Source organism: Amphiura filiformis, chromosome 3 (assembly GCF_039555335.1).
Source record: "Amphiura filiformis chromosome 3, Afil_fr2py, whole genome shotgun sequence".
In the NCBI taxonomy this organism is placed as follows: Eukaryota; Metazoa; Echinodermata; class Ophiuroidea; order Amphilepidida; family Amphiuridae; genus Amphiura; species Amphiura filiformis.
In genome coordinates this window covers 731624-750318 of record NC_092630.1, presented here as the reverse complement: position 1 = coordinate 750318, position 18695 = coordinate 731624, and the positions used below count along the sequence as shown (strand labels likewise).

The 18695-nt window shown below is 36.8% G+C and overlaps 1 protein-coding gene across 1 annotated transcript; it reads right to left on the bottom strand.

Annotated features, from left to right (window-relative positions):
- Positions 1-7062: 7062 nt before the first annotated feature.
- LOC140147823 (N-acyl-phosphatidylethanolamine-hydrolyzing phospholipase D-like) lies at positions 7063-13750 on the bottom strand. Its single transcript, XM_072169576.1, has 5 exons — positions 13574-13750; positions 11548-12029; positions 10610-10765; positions 8360-8474; positions 7063-7299 (listed from the first exon to the last, which is right to left on the bottom strand). The coding sequence occupies exons 1-5, from the start codon at positions 13748-13750 to the stop codon at positions 7183-7185; spliced, it is 1047 nt and encodes a 348-aa protein (XP_072025677.1). The 3' UTR covers positions 7063-7182.
- Positions 13751-18695: the final 4945 nt, after the last annotated feature.

Below are 18695 nucleotides of genomic sequence, written 5' to 3'. Positions count from 1 at the left end.
AATAGTTAAATTTTATGAGTATGTAAGTTTGCTTGTCTGATTCACTCCAAATTCGGAGATAATTGCGTTTGAACACCTGATGCACGGAATGGTGTCACTTCAACCTGTTGTAGTTCTCATCTCATTAAATTTTTCATTAAAAAAGTTGATCTCTTCATGCAGGAAGGTCCTCTCTATTTACTGACCAAACAGGAAAAAGTTTGGTGAATGTTTTCTGGTGGAATCAGGAATTTCTTGAAACACCCTGATATAGGCCTACATTTGGATCAAAACAAGTATGTACGCCATTTAACATGCCTGGGATTTCTTGTATCGATCAGTTTCTCCATAGACAATACGTGTGTGAGTGCACGCACACAGTAAATGAAAAATCGTTCTAGTGGAAACTGTATTGAGAGTGGGCATCCCTACTAATAGAAATCGACAGATTTTATAGAGAAAAAATATGAACATCTTGTATTTAATCCATTAAAGGATATACCAAGTGATATTTACAATACTCTATGTAATAGCAATTCCGATTACTATTTAGAAGATAATATTGATGAAGTAAACAAGAAAATCAATGGTAATAATCTTTCTATGTTAAATGCAAATATAAGGAGCATGAACAAAAACTTCGACAAATTCAAAGACTTCTTACATAGTTGTAATATTCATTTTAATATTATAGGCCTTGTCGAAACGTGGTTGAAAGATAAACCTCTTGAGTATTATCAATTAGATGGTTTTAATTTGGAACTCACAAATCGACAAAACAATCGACATGAACGAGGTGGTGGTGTAGGCCTATACATTGAAGATGGTTTAAAATATACTGTAAGAACTGATCTGAGCCAGGTAAAGCACCCTATGAATACTGAAACCTTGTTTATTGAAATAGAAAAAAAAAAAAAAAAAAATGTAATTATTGGCATTGTATATAGATCGCCAGATCAAGATATAAATGAGTTTAATCAATTTGCTGATAACATATTAGCCAATGTTACTAAACATGAAAACAAACTTCTGTATATAATGGGTGACTTTAATATTAATTTGTTGAATGAGGACATCCATACACCTACTTCTGACTTCATTAGTGTAATGACAAGTCACTCTTTGTATCCTAGCATTACTAAACCAACCCGAATTACTTCAAAATCAGCAACGCTTATTGACAATATATTTACTAACTCCCATACAAAGCAAATTGCTTGTATTATTCTAACTGACATTAGTGATCATTTACCAATTTTCATCTCAACAAATCTATCGATATATCAAAAAGATGTAACCCATACCAATGTAGAAGTTAGACAGATAAATGATCAAAATGTACAAGTTTTTAAAAACAAATTGAGTTATGCTTGATTGGGATATTGTTTGCTCATCAGAAGATGTCAATGTATCATACACTTCCTTCCTTGATAAGTTTAATCAATTGTACGATGAGACTTTTCCAAAAAAAGAAATTGAAAAAACATACTAGAAAAAACAAACCAAAATCACCTTGGATAACATTTTCATTGTTGAAGTGTATTCGTAGGAAGAATATTTTGTATAAAAAATCACTAAATAAACCAAATGAAGGTAATATAAAAAAGTACAAAATGTACAGAAACAAACTAAATAGTTTACTTAGATTGGCTAAACAAAATTACTTTAGTACCTTATTAAAAAAAAGAAAATACAATATGAGAAATACATGGAAAATTCTTAACTCAATTATTAGGTCTTCACGAAAATCAATTTCTGATAAATTTGTACAAAATGGAAAAACAATTACAGATCCAAAACAAATTGCTAATGAATTTAACAAGTATTTCGCTAACATAGGTCCTTCATTATCTTCTAGTATCAAACATACTGGAAGCGATTATAACACTTACCTTAAGAAAACTTATTTCAGTGCTACTTGTTTTTTAAAACCAACGGACGAAGATGAAATAACTAAAATAATAGGTAAACTTGGAAGCAAAAAAGAGTCCGGGTCATGATAATATAAAATCTGATATTGTAAAACAAATTGCAAATGAAATTTCCTACCCCCTAAAAATACTTTTTAACCAATCTCTTGGTAGTGGAGTTGTTCCAAACGATTTAAAGATAGCTAAGGTTGTGCCCATTTACAAAAAGGACAACCCTGAAATATTTGGTAATTACAGACCTGTTTCTGTGTTACCGTGTTTTTCCAAAATTTTGGAACGTATTATGCACAATAGATGTTATGATTTTTGACCAAAAATAACATCCTGTACAAAAAACAATATGGTTTTCAAACAAGCATGCTACATATATGGCTGTTCTGGATTTTGTAAAAGACATAAGTGAGGCTATAGATAATGATATGTATACACTAGGTATTTTTATGGATCTATCGAAAGCCTTCGATACCATAGACCACGATATATTACTCAGCAAGCTGTATCACTATGGTTTTCGTGGCGTATCACACAATTGGTTTTCAAATTATCTCTAATAGGAAACAATATGTATCGTATAATAATGTTGTGTCATCTAATGAAAATGTAATTTGTGGTGTGCCCCAGGGTTCAATACTGGGGCCATTACTTTTCATAATTTATATGAATGATATTTGTTTTACATCCAAATTATTATCATTTATTTTATTTGCTGACGACACAACTGTATTTCATACTGATCGTGATGTAAATGTGCTTTATGATACAATGAACTGTGAGTTAAAAGAAGTATGCAATTGGTTCAAATGCAATAAATTATCACTCAATGCATCAAAAACAAACCTTATGCTTATAGGAACAGCATATCGAACAAAACACGCTCAAATAAATGCTGATATCCACTTAGATGGTTGTAAATTAACTCGTGTTTCTACTGCAAAATTCTTAGGTATAACAATTGATGAGAATTTGACGTGGAATCACAGATAAATGAAATTTATAAGGTGTGTTCGAGAAATATAGGTGTCTTAAATAAAGTTAAGCACTTCCTGCCAAAACAATCATTGTATCAATTGTACTGCTCCCTAATTTTGCCTTATATGACCTATGGAATATTGTTGTGGGGTAATGCCAGCAAAGAGTACCTTGTGAAAATTTTTAAACTTCAAAAAGGGCTTTAAGAATCATCTCTAATAGCTCTTATCTATGCCATACAAAGCCTTTGTTTGAAAACTACAATACCTTAAATATTTTCGAATTGTACAACAAAGAACTGGGTATATTTATGTATAAGTATAAAACTGGTTTACTTCCTCAATCATTTGATAATTTATTTACAGAATTGGAAAGTATTCACAAATATGATACGAGAAACAAGACTGATTACAGACTCGAAATACACAAAATTAAATCTGTATTAACTTTGGGACCAAAACTTTGGAACTCGTTCCCCCATGATATTAAAGCGGCTCGAAATTTAAATTCTTTTAAAAAGCATTTGTCATCTTTTCTCATGGAGAAAAATCTAAGCATATAATATATCTTTGTTGTAAATTATGTATCAGTATTTGGTACATGTATATAATTGGTTTAGGATTTGTTTGAACTATTTTTCTTATCACATCCGTAATTTTGACTTATTGATCAAATGATTTATTTTTGTGAGTTATTTTCCTACATTACCTTGCTTTTGTTGCTTGAGACATCTGTTTGTGTGTGTGTGTAAATGTATGTATCTGTATTTGAGTGTAATTTTAATTTCTGTAATTCTAGTATTATATTAATTAGCCTAATATTTCTTTTTTTTAAGGTGGTGTAACGCTCAATTCAGGCTTTTTGCCTTTTGTTACATCTCCGCCATCTTTTTAAATTCTTTTTTGCCGTTTTGTTAAATTTACTTGCATGTATTTTGATATGATGGAAATAAATAAAATATGTAAAATATGTATGTAATAGAGACATGATTTAGGCAAAATGCTCAATTAGGCTGAAAAGTGAGTTAGGCAATTATTGTAGCAGGGTGACGAATAATAACTAATTGTTACAATACAACAATATGCCTGATTCTGAAATTTGACCACTGTATGATGGTATGATATGTAGCAACCCACCTGTCAATTGACAGGAATGTTTACATTCATTATACATTATTAACACAATAAAATATCTTATTATTCATACCAGCCTTCAGCATGGTACAATACATCTGCATATATATCTGTGAATATTCTTATATAAATCTGCATATATTGCATAATTTCTTCAAAGTACCCAGATAACTACATTATCAAAAATATATTGTATGCGCAGATGACATGTAAGCGCAGGCCCGTACACAGGGGGGAGGGGGGGGGGACAGGGGGAAAAATTGGAAAAGTATACAAAATGTCCCAAAATTTCAGAATTTATGAGCGTAAAGCAATAAATTCAGGTTTTTACACTTTTGGACACTTTTCACAAAATTTTTCACTTTTTCAAAATCAGCACCCCCAAATGAAATCTTGCTTACGGGCCTGGGCGTATACATTTCGCTAATCAGCATCACAGTCGCACTGGGTTTGGTCAAACTCATCTTTAATTAAATTTTACCAACTTTACCAAGTCAGTCTGACCAAAATATTAATAATATTCATTTGCTTCTTTTTTGTGTGATACAAGAATATATTGCACTCAAGAGTTTGCAGGTTTTTGCCACAGGTGGAAACAACCACGGTTTTAACCGCTTGGCAAAAACAGGTTTTGCCGGCAAACATGGCAAATAGGTGATTTATAGTTCAGTTTTTTTCATCTCAAACAAATTATTAAGTTGCAAAAATAATTTCCTGAGGCCAGATTTTGTTATTATATTAGTAACATATTAAGAAATTGAAGGCATGCGTTTTCATTGCTCAAGTGCATTTTTGTGTTTCTGTTTATGAGCTTTCTGTGTTACGAGTTTTTGCCATTTTTGCCAGTTTAAAGCAGGTTTTTGCAGGCAAAAACCGAGCCCTGATTGCACTCCATACAAAAATATAACACTCATCTTCGACTATTAATTTGCAATCTTGTGGAATGAAGTTCCTGTATCACACTCAAAGCCATTCATTATGATATTAATATAGCTATAACAATGTTAATTTGGTCTTTGAATTATTCAATGAAGGCACAATGATTTATGCAAGAAATCATCGAAGAATCTCTGATCCTTCTATTGATCCGATTGGCCAACAACCAATAACCCATTCTGCACAGTCCATCCTCTTAATTATAATTGGAACAATATAATATTACATTTAACTTTCTTGTGCTGTCACCTGTTGTACAGTTTAAGATTTTGTATTATATCATGATTACAGTGACTTTAGCCGTGTGATAGTTTTTACTATCACATGGCATGAAAAGAAACCATGTGACATCATGATATAAAACACATATTACATACCAATATTTGTGTAATAGTAAAAATATATCATTCGGTCAAATTTTGACTGATCTATTTCACTCGGCTACGCAAATAGAAAAGTCAAAATTTGACCTCATGATATATTTTGTACTATCACACTCATAGGCATGTAATATTTGTATACTAATATTATATATGAATACTATATGATTACTATATACAGTGACTAAAAATATACTATTACAATGCTATAAAATATACCTGTACTTATACATTAATATTTACATTTATATATTTACATTCTTTGAATGAACTTAAAGACTGGTTTATTGCAATTTTCACAATGATTTATTTGTATAATAAATATTGCAAATTTTAACTTAATTTGATTTGACTGTATTTGCAAGAAATTGCGACTCTTGTATTTCTGTTTTACTTAAAGCCATATTATAACATTTGCTGAGGAAGACGCCCTCACTGAAATTTTAAAATTCCATTTTTACACGATTAAATTGTACTTTATTAAACCAATATACCCTGCAAAAATCAAGACTCTAGGTGCTGTAGTTTTGTCAAAATCCGAGATTTTGAATAAAACGCCGAACCGCCCGCTTTATTATTACGATGGAATTATTAGTCAAACGCATACACGATGTTCATAACACACACTACGTACACGGCGTGTGGGACGGTGATATACACAACAAAGGGTCGTACCACAACATGACCGAAGGAGTGGTACGTATTGGCGACATGTGCGCTGGTAGTTAATTCCAATTTTCTTTGCTTTGCCATAGTTGTTCGGCTCAAAAATAAAAGGGGATATATCTGACAGTAAAAGCTAACATTTTATGGCAAAGAAATGCTAATCTATTTTGTTTGAAAATGTTATAATATGGCTTTAAATACACTTGAACTGGTTTAAAATATGAGAAATTTCTCCAATACAAGTAACACTCTAAACCGATATAGGTTATTAAGAGGTGCAATAAACATGTGAACCTCCGGGAGGGGGAGCAGCTAATGGGAATATTTTGGCCCATTTCCTGAGAGTGATTACCTGGAATACCTAAAGGAACACTTTGTGATCCACAGTTCCCACCCAACTTACTTTTAAAAAGTTATACAATCACAAACCTTTATGAGTATTTCATAACCTTATGAATATACACAATGTTTTTAATCCAATCACAGATATTAACTATTAAATACGCGGACGCAAATGCAGGTTACTGAAAAAGTATAATGACCGCGTCTTGTTACGTAGCTAGAATTACGCTTTACAATGACCGTGTTTCGTGACGTATTATGCATTCGAACAATTTAAGCGGACGCTAGTCACCAAATTCGGACATCACATGATTGCGCGCTAGTGTGATTGGTGGCTAGCGGTATTTCCTAACACGGGTCTATTTGATTTTTTACAGGGAAAACGAAAGATAAAGTTAGAATGGTATTTTGTTTTGTGATGAAAATGTGACGTAAATGGAATTTTGAAAAAGTGAAAAGTGACGGTTATGAATGAGGTTAATGACTTTGCATCAGTTATTTTTCAGGTATTGTGTAATATTAAACATTGAGCTTTGGACCTCGGAATATTCCTTGGTTATAAAGCACAATGTTTAGACATTTCACAATGCCCTCAAAACAACTGATGCGCAGTCATTAACCTCTAAATAATGTTTGAGTGCATTAACTTTTTAGCAGATTCAGTCATTTAACTTTACTATACCCTAAAATGAGGATGCTAAAATCACAAAATGCCCCTTTAATATCAGTCTTATTTACATTCTGCACATACTGTGTATCTTACTTATTCATTCTACTTAGACTTAAAAACAGGTGCATATGGTTCAGTGTACATGGCTCTCAGTTTTCTAGGCCATTCCATTTATGTTAATTATCAGCAAACAAATGCCATATTTCACCATGCTTCTTTGTTAAGAAGTCCTCTGCTGGTAGGCCTGCTTTCTCCATGTTTTCTTTGATTTCTGTCAACGGTGCCAGGTAATGCTGAAAAAAAGAAAATACAAACAAAATTTATGATTTATGGTTTCTTACAAACAATGTGATTATGTGGTTTCTTTGCTTGCTCACATTTAACACAGATGTTCTGCATCTAACTTGGTCGCCCCACAGGTGATCATTTCTCCCACACTCTGCAGGAATTTGGAATGTTGTGACAGCACATAGGCCTACTTCAAATCAGGATTTGCAGAGCTTCAAGCAGGAGGTCAATACCTATCTAAGTGCCAACCTGTCAGCATTACCTATAACTGCTGTTAATACCCAGATTACCCTTGACATAAAAAACAAGAGCACCAATGGTGCTGTAGCTCAATTTTTATTTGAAATTTGACAAGGTTTTTAATTTTGCACCTCTAACATAGGATGTGCAAACACGACTGACTTTACCATTTTTCCCCTTGATGTGGCAGTGACGTCAACATATTGAGGCAGCTGTTTTGCATGTACATCTGTGCAGCATCTTTAAATGTGTGCATGCGTACGGCAGCGCTTTGAGGGAGCATTAGCTATTTGAAGCTGCACCAAATGAAATGCGCAATGACGTCACTGCCACATCAGGGTGAAAAAATGGTATAATTTGAAATAGTCATACAAGAACAAGGTTGAAAGATCATTGACCTGCTGAGGTGATCTGCTGTTGCCGAGTGGAAATTTAGGAATTAATTTTGCGCTGTACACATCGTTAAATGCGACTTTGCAACATAACAGTAGTATGTGCTTGTCAAAGGTTTACAGCAAAGTATTATAGTGTCCAAGTGATGATGATAGCCAGGTTATGTATAATGTACAAGGTATACATAGGAAGCAAGATTCCAAAAACATAATGGGCTATTCCAGTTGAAACCAAACACATCCTATAGGAGACATGACCTTAATCTTCTAATAGGGAGTGTGAATTTCAAATGGGGTTACCTGAAATGATTTCATTTGAAATCTACACTCCCTATGTGGGAGATTAAGGTCATGTCTTAATTCCATAGGGGGCGTATGTATTTTAACTGGAATAGCCCTATAAGATTTAATATTCAATAGACAATGGCATTACCTCATAACTGAGATTGAATGTTCCCCAGTGTATAGCCAGAGACTTCTTAGCTTTCAATTCCTGGTGCATCTGGACTGCTTCTGGAATGTTACAATGCATGCTCTTCATAAACCACCTGTACGGTAGAATAAACAAACAGTATGTAAAGAAAACAATAGGTAAAGAGTGTATGCACGTGTGTGGGGAGGGGGTGGGTGACTGGGTGAATTGAACAAAATATACAAACATTAAGGTAAGGGAAAGTCATGTCAAAACTGGTGTCCATCCCCTTTTCCTTGTCGTTTGAGCCAGGCTACCCCTGAATATCAATGTTGTGTGTGTGTATGGGGGGGGGGTGTTGTCACTCCTCCAGTACAAGTCTGTTTTACCTTCCCTTCTGATACACCTTGGTGGAGAGAGCCAATAGATGTTAAAAGTCTTGTCAAAAGGTAGACCCTCCCTCGGGTCCGTGGAGAACGACTGGTAATGTAGATTACATAGCATTAAAAATCAACCCAATACACGGACCCTCCCAGTCTGTAGGCAATTTGACTTCCAGCTCCCACAAACTGCTGGAAGTTCACTTTTCGGATTTGGAGTCACGCAAATCTTTCTATATACCACGTCCATGTTTTCACTACATTAGCGTTTGTGTAGGCGACTAAACAACGATATTGTATCCGTCCAGGCAACGCTGCTTGGCAGCGCTGGGATATTTGAAAAGGCTTCCTAGCTAAATAATGTGCAAACATTTGCAAACCGCACGCGATAATGTACGCAATATGGACAATAGGCCTAAGTCCGAGTCGAGTGGTTGCCTTTTATTATTGCGCTGCATACCATGGGTCTATCAGACGCGTGCCACTTGAGCTCAATACCTCTCAGTTGTTGACAAGTGTCCCATCCGATCTTAAGGTCACATCCCGCGGCATAGCTTTGTGCTACCATATTTGAATTGAAACTGGGGCGGGCTTTACGTAATTGACATCGGAATCACCGTGCTTCGTTGAACGAATATTTGGAAGTGAGATCTCTAACAGATTGGACCAGTCTCGGAATCAGCGCTCAATGGACTTTCGCGTTCACTTATAATATGAGTATATTTCTATATTGCTGCATGGTTGACTGTGGTGGGTGTAATTAGTGGCGTCGATTTGTGGATGAAGAGGAATGGGTTTTTGGCATTGAAGAAAATAAGGGGGGGGGGGAGTTGGCATTTTTTTCATAGGGCATTACGTAATTATTTATTGTTACATTATCCAGAGATGGAACCGAACCGAGACTGGGGGCCAGTCTAGTCAAAAGGCATAGCACCACCTGAGTCTGAGTCCACCTCAGACATCCTTACATTAGAAGCATGTTTGACATTTATATACTGTCAGAAAGCAATAAATCAGTCCATGTTTGATTGGTCAGATCTGAATTTATACATAACATTGAAAGTTGATTTGTGTTAAATCCAGGGTCAGAAAGTATGAAACTGAATGCTTACATCTGAGTTTGTATAATTACTGTACAACATAGTATTTGTTCAGTAGCATAGCATAATAGGGGCATGTGCCCCCCCATATCAACGATTTGAAAATTTAGAAAATCCCATAGGAAAATTGCCGAAAAATGGCTTGTGCCCCCTCCCATCATGATCGGTGCTCCCCTCCTATTGGATGACTCACTCTACACCAACCACTGCATTTGCATGGGGGTTAATAACATGTACAAAATATGTATGTATGTGCTCCTGTACATGCAGTGGTATGGACATTGTAGGTACAACTAGTGATAGAAGAAAGAAGCCATTAGGCCAAAATTTTGTGAAAATCACTGCAGACCTGCTGATCCCATGGGTTCTGTGGGCCTGCAAGGCATTGGAAATTTTGTTATCGAAGTCAGCAGGACAGACCCAATGTTGTATTCAACTTCAATCTTTTATTTGATATTAAGTGTCACAAAATTATGGACCAGTATAACATTAAATTCTCAAACTCTATGATACATTTCACAATTCAGTTTAACCTGTAATTATTGATGAGGGCTTGCAGATTTTCAGATCTGAAAGCCAGAACCCAAATGGCCCATGAAAATGTTGGCTTATTTCTAACACTTGGTTCAACCATGATTTTACAGATCGTTGTTGGGCAGGATAAACCTCCTAAGTGTCTAGTACCCTGAACATAAAAGCAAAACCTTCTTTGTAACCTCTTAAGGGCTACAAGTACATAGGAGGGTTTTTTTTCTGTCCAATGATGAAATAAAATGAAATATATCTCATACCTTGGTTCTGTTGCACCAACTGGAATGGCAGCCACACTAAATGGTCCATACCTTTGTCCGATCTCTTTAAATGTTCTGCAATAGGCTGTATCACCAGCAAAGTAGAAGCTGTGATTTGGTCCTTTTATAACCCAGCTGCCCCAAAGAACCTTGTATCTGTTAAAATACAGAAAAAATACAAAGAATTAGTAAATATTTGCATTTGCATGTATTTTTCACTCTTTTGAGCAAGAAGCTCAGCTGTGACTGCGAATAGGAAGAATCATGTAAAGTCTGACGGGATTAATACTGCATAAATTTTGTAAAAATTTTGTAACTTAAAATTCTTGCATATCCACTTCATCCAAATCTTTGCATGCTTCCAAATTTTGGTGACAATCTGAATAAGATGTGAGTGAGCTATTACAGCATGCTTACCGATGCTTACCAATCGGCATACTTCCACAATATAAACTTGTATAATATTACCGTAACCACTCGGGTATAAGCCCACCTTCGGCTATAAGCCCACCCCTTATTTTTCTATACATTCTGGGAACAAGGGTGCACTCAAGTATAAGCCCAGTACTAAATTTTGACCAAGTTCTTGAATCAAAGCAATGCTTTGCTCTCATATTTAAGAACACTGTTGATAATTAACATTCCACACTTATAATTTTAAGAAATTGATATAGATGATAGAAATTACTGGTACATTGGGCATATACATTGGGCATATACAAATGACAAATGGGGGATAATTGTTCTTATTTTTAAATTCAAGCACTAGCCCTCCCCTGGTTATAAGCCCACCCCCATTTTTGAAGTGAAAACTGCCATCTAGGGGTTGGGCTTATACCCGGGTGGTTACGGTAAATGTATGCTAACTATTTCAAAACAGTTTTTTTAGTCATCTACTAAATTTTTGCTTCAACATTTGGAATTCTTTCACAACATACCTATCAGTAGGGTTTCTCATTCCCCAGTGGTCAGTCGGTGTACATGCAAACATCACCCCAGGATGACTATCCATATGTGCCTCCTCCCACCAGTCTAACTCCGTCACAGTCTCACATCCAGCAGCTTTCATCCATTCACCTAACTTCAGCGGTACAAACCAGTGAAGGTCTTTACCAAACTTTTTGTTCAGTTCCAGAACCGTCGGTCGACTGAGATGGTCATAATGAGAATGACTGATGACAACTGCATCCAACTTAGGGAGCTCGTTCACCTTTAGAGGTACTGGACGAAACCTTTTGGGCCCCTGCCAAGACATCATGCCACATCTGTCTGTGAAGATTGGGTCTGTAAGGACTGTGATGCCGTCAAACTGTGCCAGTACAGTGGCATGTCCGATCCAGGTTAGTCTAATACCTGTCTCTGGTGGAGTGCTAATTTCTGTAGCATCAGGTTTGACGATGGGTAAAGTTTCATCCAAGACCTGTAAATTAGAAATATGTAAAATGAGTCCACATCACTTGATATAGAAATCAAGTAGACACAGCATCTTGTGCAGGAGCAATCACTCTTGTTGAAATTCTCTCAATTGGGGTTATTCCATCTATTGCCCTTACCCATTTCTTACATCTGTCAAAGAGGACACCCTCACAAAATTCCTATTGCTTTGTACAGGGCCTTTCAGTTCCAGTCAATTTCTTTGTCACCAATTTGCCTTTTCTATGGTAATTATGGGGAATGTATAAGAAATCAAACTTTTGGAATTAATTAAGTGTTTCCTTAATGTCAGAGGGTGCGAAATGGTACAGCCATATACCGGCAAAAACAACCAATGCGATGAAGTGATCTATGATTAGTGATGTCATGCTGGCTGGCTGTATGGCACTTGTGGCCCTAGCACCTTCTCCAATTGAGAAAAATAAAAATCTATAAAAATGTGTGCTTTGGGTTAAATTTGGTATCAAATCATAAATACGGGCATAATCATTAATGATTTGATGTCGCTTGGTGTCGCTTTGATTATGTTGGTATCTTTTAGATATACCGGGTTTGTCAATAATATAGTAATCTGATTTTTTTTTAAATTGATCCCATTTGATGGGATATATCTACAAATTTTAGCCTTGACCATAATTTTTATTCATTTTATGACTAGACTACCCAGATCTTGAGCTTCCAAGAAATGTTGATTAGTTGATGCAAGGAAGAAAAGAATAAAGATAGGGCCCCATGATAAGGGCCACTGGACACCGCACATGTACATGAGGGATTGTGCTTGCTACTACCATCTAACATTGGCCCAACAAAAAAACCCTTAAAACATGATTTCTTTTGAACGGAAAGTCGCAGAGACATGAAATCTTCGGTGTTGAGCTACACATTTTCTTTACTTAGTGAGTGAATGTGGATTTTGAAAACTTTTAAATCCTTATTAGAGGGCGCAAAACTAAGGGAACACAGAGGCCTAGGCTACTAAGTATGAACTCTGAAATGAAATTATTAGTCAGTGGATATATGGCTTAGCTTGTTAGCGATGAATTTGATTGATTTCTCTATGCTGTCTATTACACGGTAGACGGCAGGAGCTGCATCACTGCAGAAGACACTTGTCGAGACATGAGCATGTAGCACATTCTAGAGTATAATACATGAACGAGATCACAGTACGTGCAACTAAAACCGTAAATAAGTTTCTTTCATTTGCACCTGTATCATTACTCAAAATATTGGACCTGCCTGTCGTCAATCATACGGTAGAGGATAGTAAAAACAAAAATTCACATTGTTTCCCTAAGGGCTCATATTGAAATTCCCTTACACAGGAAGGTGTGCGCCATCCTGCAGCTTTCCTGTGCTAGCCTTCTTTTGTTAAAATCCTGGGCAGGGTGTATCACTGATGCATATAATCCATCCGCTTTATGACCGAAGCTTTCCTGAGGCGCCGCTTAGCGAGGGAATCCTGCCTTCTTTCTGTGTGAAAATGTGGTAGGGTATTTCAATATGAGCCCTAAATGACTGACCACTTACACTTTGTGAACTAGGAACCTTGCTATTGTTTTTCTCTGCCATAAATTTGAAGACAGATAACATGTTGGACTGTTGTTGTCCATCTTTAAATGGGTTCATGAAGTGTCCATTCTTATAAACTGATTTGGTGATGCCTACTTGGCATGAAGCGCTTTCTTCTGTCAAATTTGCTGCCATTTCTGGATCTATATTTGTCAGCAAAGAAAACAAATATGTTACTTCTGGTTTAAAAAAAATAAATTATTCCCCCTACCTTCAGCCCCTAAACACTGTCATTGTACTTCAATGCATTACATACCATCCACAAGATACTACACTTGAATAGCCTGTGCCGGCAGTACATGTAGTTAGAATAGCCTGCAGTGCTGTACGGTGCAAAAACTGATTGAGGAGCCAATGGCTCCTAACTTTATAAATTTAGGCGTCCAAATTTTGCTCCCAAGTAAAAAAACTGAGGCGCCAACGCACCATATTCCAACTTTTCTCAAAGTCATTCTGCCACAATGTATATCTACGTTCAATTTTAAGGGGGTTTCCCTGTCACAGCCACATGTTGCGTTGAATGAATCATAGCTGCTGTACTCAATCTACATACTCCATACACAGCATGTACAGTGTAGGCCTATAGATATGTTTTCCAGAAAGTCCCCATTGGCATTGAGATGTCATGATATTCATAGCCATACATTTGTACTATTGAACACTACATTATTTACACATTTTGCATTTGGTGACGAATAAAAGCTTCAACAGTTGGTCGCCATTGGCGCCAAGGATTGAAGGTTTAGTCGCATCAGAAAAAATCTAGTCGCCAATGTGCCTAAATTGGTCGCACCGTACAGCACTGATAGCCTGGATTTTTTTGGGGGGGGGGGGGCAATGGGGGAAAGCAGGGTTGTAGCTAGAAATTGAGGTACTGCAGATTTGCCTGTCATTTGAATAAAATTGCAGGTTCTAATTTGACCTTTTAAAACATTTACCAGACTTCTACAGCCCACTGGAGGTTCAAAGAGTTCAAATATGTGTTGCCATGGCCTTGCTTCGCAAATCTGGTATACTAAAAGGTCCATAGCCTTTCTCAACACCTATAATTATAATATAGCATCTGTCATTCATTTTGCCCATCCCATGAGCATGACATGCAGACAGATGACTCGCTAAGACACTGGGGGAAAGACAACTTTCAAGGAGGGAAATTTTGATGAAAATTGTCAAAAATGGGCTAAAAAGTATAAAAAAGGCCTAAAAGTTTACAAGGGGGCGATCAACATGCCACAGGAGGACAAGACAAATTAGCAAATGGTTACATTCATGTGTTTATTAATCTATTATTTCATTACTGTGACACCTCAAACAAGGCTGAAATTTCAATACAAGCAAACAAAAGACCATTTTTGTCCACATTTTATAATAGTGAATTGCGCAGAAAAACATGAATTTCACAGAGAAAATTAAATTGCACTCAATTTTGTACCACAAAAATTGTTGGACCCTGAGTATAACTACATTTCCATGTAAACCAATGGAAGTTTGGAGGTACCGGTCATGACAGCAAAAATGTTGCTACAATTGCACAATAATAACCCAGAGATCTGCGGTTTTGTTCCGAGTTCACAGATCGAGTTATGGCTGACACGTCTCATGCATGCATATCATTGAATCAATGACATATACAAAATGATCAATACTCCGGCAATCATAATCATAACATTATGATTATGTCTTACATTACATAATCAACAAGAACGAATAACGACTTGGTTTTATTTAAAACAAACTCATATATTGACCATAAAAATGAATAAAAACCGCCGGCTCTCAAAATTCCCGAGCCGAAATTGTCCAGGGCACTATATATGAATCAAATCCATGGGTTCCTACAGTCACCGATGACACACATTCAATGGACAATGGGTGTACCAGGGCACTGATGTCATGGTTATTTGTGCTCATTGTCGTCAGCCTTCATGCTATTACTTGGAGAATAAACGATAGGAATTTTTATTTTGACTATCCTCTACCGTGTGATAGACGACAGGCAGGTCCAATATTTTGAGTAGTGCATCCACTACGATAAAAAAAGACCTGCTTGTCATCTATCATAGGTAGAGGATAGTCAAAATAAAAATTCCTATAGTTTATTCTCATTCTTAGTCAGTTAAATATTATTTTAATAACTGTAAACTATTTTTTAAAGCAAAAATTAAGTTACCGTCATAAAAACTCCTCTTATTATAAAATGAACGCAACTTGTTTACAACTTCACGTATTCTGTTGCGCGTACTGCTAGCGCGTTCGCGTACTCCGCACTAGTCTACGCATACGCGATACATATGCACACCTCTACAACTTACAAGCGTGTTATGCGTTATCAACACGCATGATGACGTGGGGTCTTCTACTGCCTGATAGATGGCACCCAAAATCATGCGATTGTCCAATCAGATTATGTGTCTACGAACTAGACCACTCCCACTGACTAAGAATGGGACGTCATTGCCCTGGGAATTTTGAATATCGTATCACATTCATGTGTTGAGAGACACCGTTTTGTTCATTTTTATGGTCAGTATGAGTTTTGTGCTTGATCATTTTATGTAACATATACAGCATAATGTTGTGATTGCCGGAGACTTCCAGCTTCCTTTAATAAGTCTCATTTCACCAATTCTTGAATTCTACTTCTACGGTGATTCTTGGTAGCCCAATATTCACTGGTATCTCGCCAAGTGGTGCAACATCATATTCGGTGCAGAAACTAACATCCAAAAATCCTTTCGCCCGCCACCATTCCACCAACAAAGATGTGAACGTTAAATTTAAAGCCTTAACCCTAACTAACCCTACCCGTGGTTTTTTGCTATCGGAAGGGAAAGAAGAAACGAAAAAGGAGAGAAGATGAGGAGAAAAGTCACTTGGCACCCCCGGGATTCGAGCCTGGGACCCCTCGCATGCCACGCAGAAGATCCCCAGCATGTAGCCACACAGGTGACGTTGGCCCGGCCAACGATTCCCTGGGTATACATGTATATGACATGGGCTGATTGCGTCATCAAGTCATGTGGAATGCATGCACGCAGAGTGGTTTTAATAGTGAGCTTTAGTGAGACCTAGTTGGGTTAGGGTTAAGGAGGCATAAGCCTAGGAAAAACATGCATATTAACTCTAACCCTACCCGTGTTTTTTTTTGCTATCGGAAGGGAAAGAAGAAACGAAAAAGGAGAGAAGATGAGGAGAAAAGTCACTTGGCACCCCCGGGATTCAAGCCTGGGACCCCTCGCATGCCACGCAGAAGATCCCCAGCATGTAGCCACACAGGTGACGCGGCCCGCCAACGATTCCCTGGGTATATATGACTTGGGCTGATTAAGTCATCAAGTCACGTGGAATGCATGCACGCAGAGTGGTTTAAATAGTGAGCTTTAGTGAGACCTAGTTGGGTTACGGTTAAGGGGTACTACACCCCTGGCCAATTTTGTGCCTATTTTTGCATTTTTCTCAAAAATTATAGCGCATTGGTGACAGGTAAGATATGTATATTATAGGGGCAAAGACTACAACTACTGTACTGAAAATTCAGGAACTCAAGGCAAGTAGGTTATTGATTTATTGATCAAATATTGGTGTTCCTTCATTTTTGACTGTAACTCCACAACTGTTGTCTATGCTGAAATAAAATTTTCAGTGCAGTAGTTGTAGTCCTTGCCCCTATAATACATCTTACTTGTCATCAATGCGCTATAATTTTTGAGAAAAATGCAAAAATAGGCACAAAATTGGGCAGGGGTGTAGTACCCCCTTAATGTACATGTACGATCTTCTTAAATTTTTAGATTTTTCTTTTTTTCTTCCAAAATGATAATATGCAATCATTATGAAAGTTCCCAATACATTTGGACACAAAAACATTGGGAATTTGCAAAGAAACAACATCATAAACTTCACCTCTATCACTCGAAACATCTCGTACATTTGGATTAGGACAGCGAGTGCGGCCTCAGAGTTAGTCTCCTACGCGGCATGTGGAGGGAGCTTAACCAGACTAGTTTTGTAAGAGACTACGGTTTGCGATCGTGACCGACATAAAATCATAATCTAAAAAATTATGATTTTATGTCGGACCAACAGAAAATCATCCCGTTTTACTACAAAATATATAGGGTGAATTTGACAGTTTGCTCATAGATTTAAGTTAGAACATGTGTAAGTATTACAAATATGCCAAAAAATCGGGTTTGAAAAAAATAAAGGTAAATTCTGAAAAAAGATCGTACATTAAGGCTTTAAGTAAGTGCGAGTAAAAAGACTGGACACTGGTGCCGACTTAGATGAGAAGTGAGACATCTGCCGTAGAAGTTGAGCCAATGAATTATACAAATCTTATCAAAAGTCTGACTTACCTTTGAATAAACTGCTATTAAATTGGGAGCCAGCAACCTGTAACTCTAGATGGTACTGCACTGGTGTCCCGACTGGTGTGGTAGTGCAGTGCAGATGGTAAGCTTAAGTTCTGCTATTAAATTTTGATCGAGTAAAAATGCAAACTCATGGATATCAACATTCCTTCGCGCATGGGTTCTACAAAAGCGTTGTGAGGCATCCAGTCAAAGTCGAAGTCCTTTTGATCGAGTAAAAAATAATGCAAACAATGATGTTTACATAAATTATTACATAATTGATGTGCTGTAAAGAAAGCTCGTCACCCTAACAGTGCCATTGGGTTTAAACTAGGTGGGTGGGCGTGGTTGGACACATGATTTGTGTGTGTGTGTGTGTGGGGGGTGGCTGGGAAATTCAAAGAACATATTGCTGGCAATGGGGCCCAGGGATAGGGCAAAAAATGAGGGCACCAAGTGCAGCTATTGCCGGGGGTATTACTTAGTTAGTTAGGCGTCCATCCAATGATGGACTTTTATTTCTCTATCGACCCAAACAAGATTACATGAATAATAAAATATAGCAAAACTAGAGCGGTTACCGCACCATAGCTGAACCATGGGGCTTTGGCAGTACATTGTGGTAGGCCTACATGTATAGGCCTACCCCTTTATGACCCCTTAATGACCTCAAATGAATTTAAAAATATTTTAAACATGTTTAGAATGTCATAAGGATCATTGCA

Bases quoted from the DNA above. Each gene is read 5' to 3' on its own strand.
- LOC140147823 (XM_072169576.1), bottom strand. From the start codon at position 13,750: ATGGCAGCAAATTTGACAGAAGAAAGCGCTTCATGCCAAGTAGGCATC. The intron at 8,475-10,609 runs GTATGAGATATA...TCTACCGTACAG, and splicing joins GTTGGTGCAACAGAACCAAG to GTGGTTTATGAAGAGCATGC. The intron at 7,300-8,359 runs GTAATGCCATTG...TCTTTTTTTCAG, and splicing joins CATTCAATCTCAGTTATGAG to CATTACCTGGCACCGTTGAC.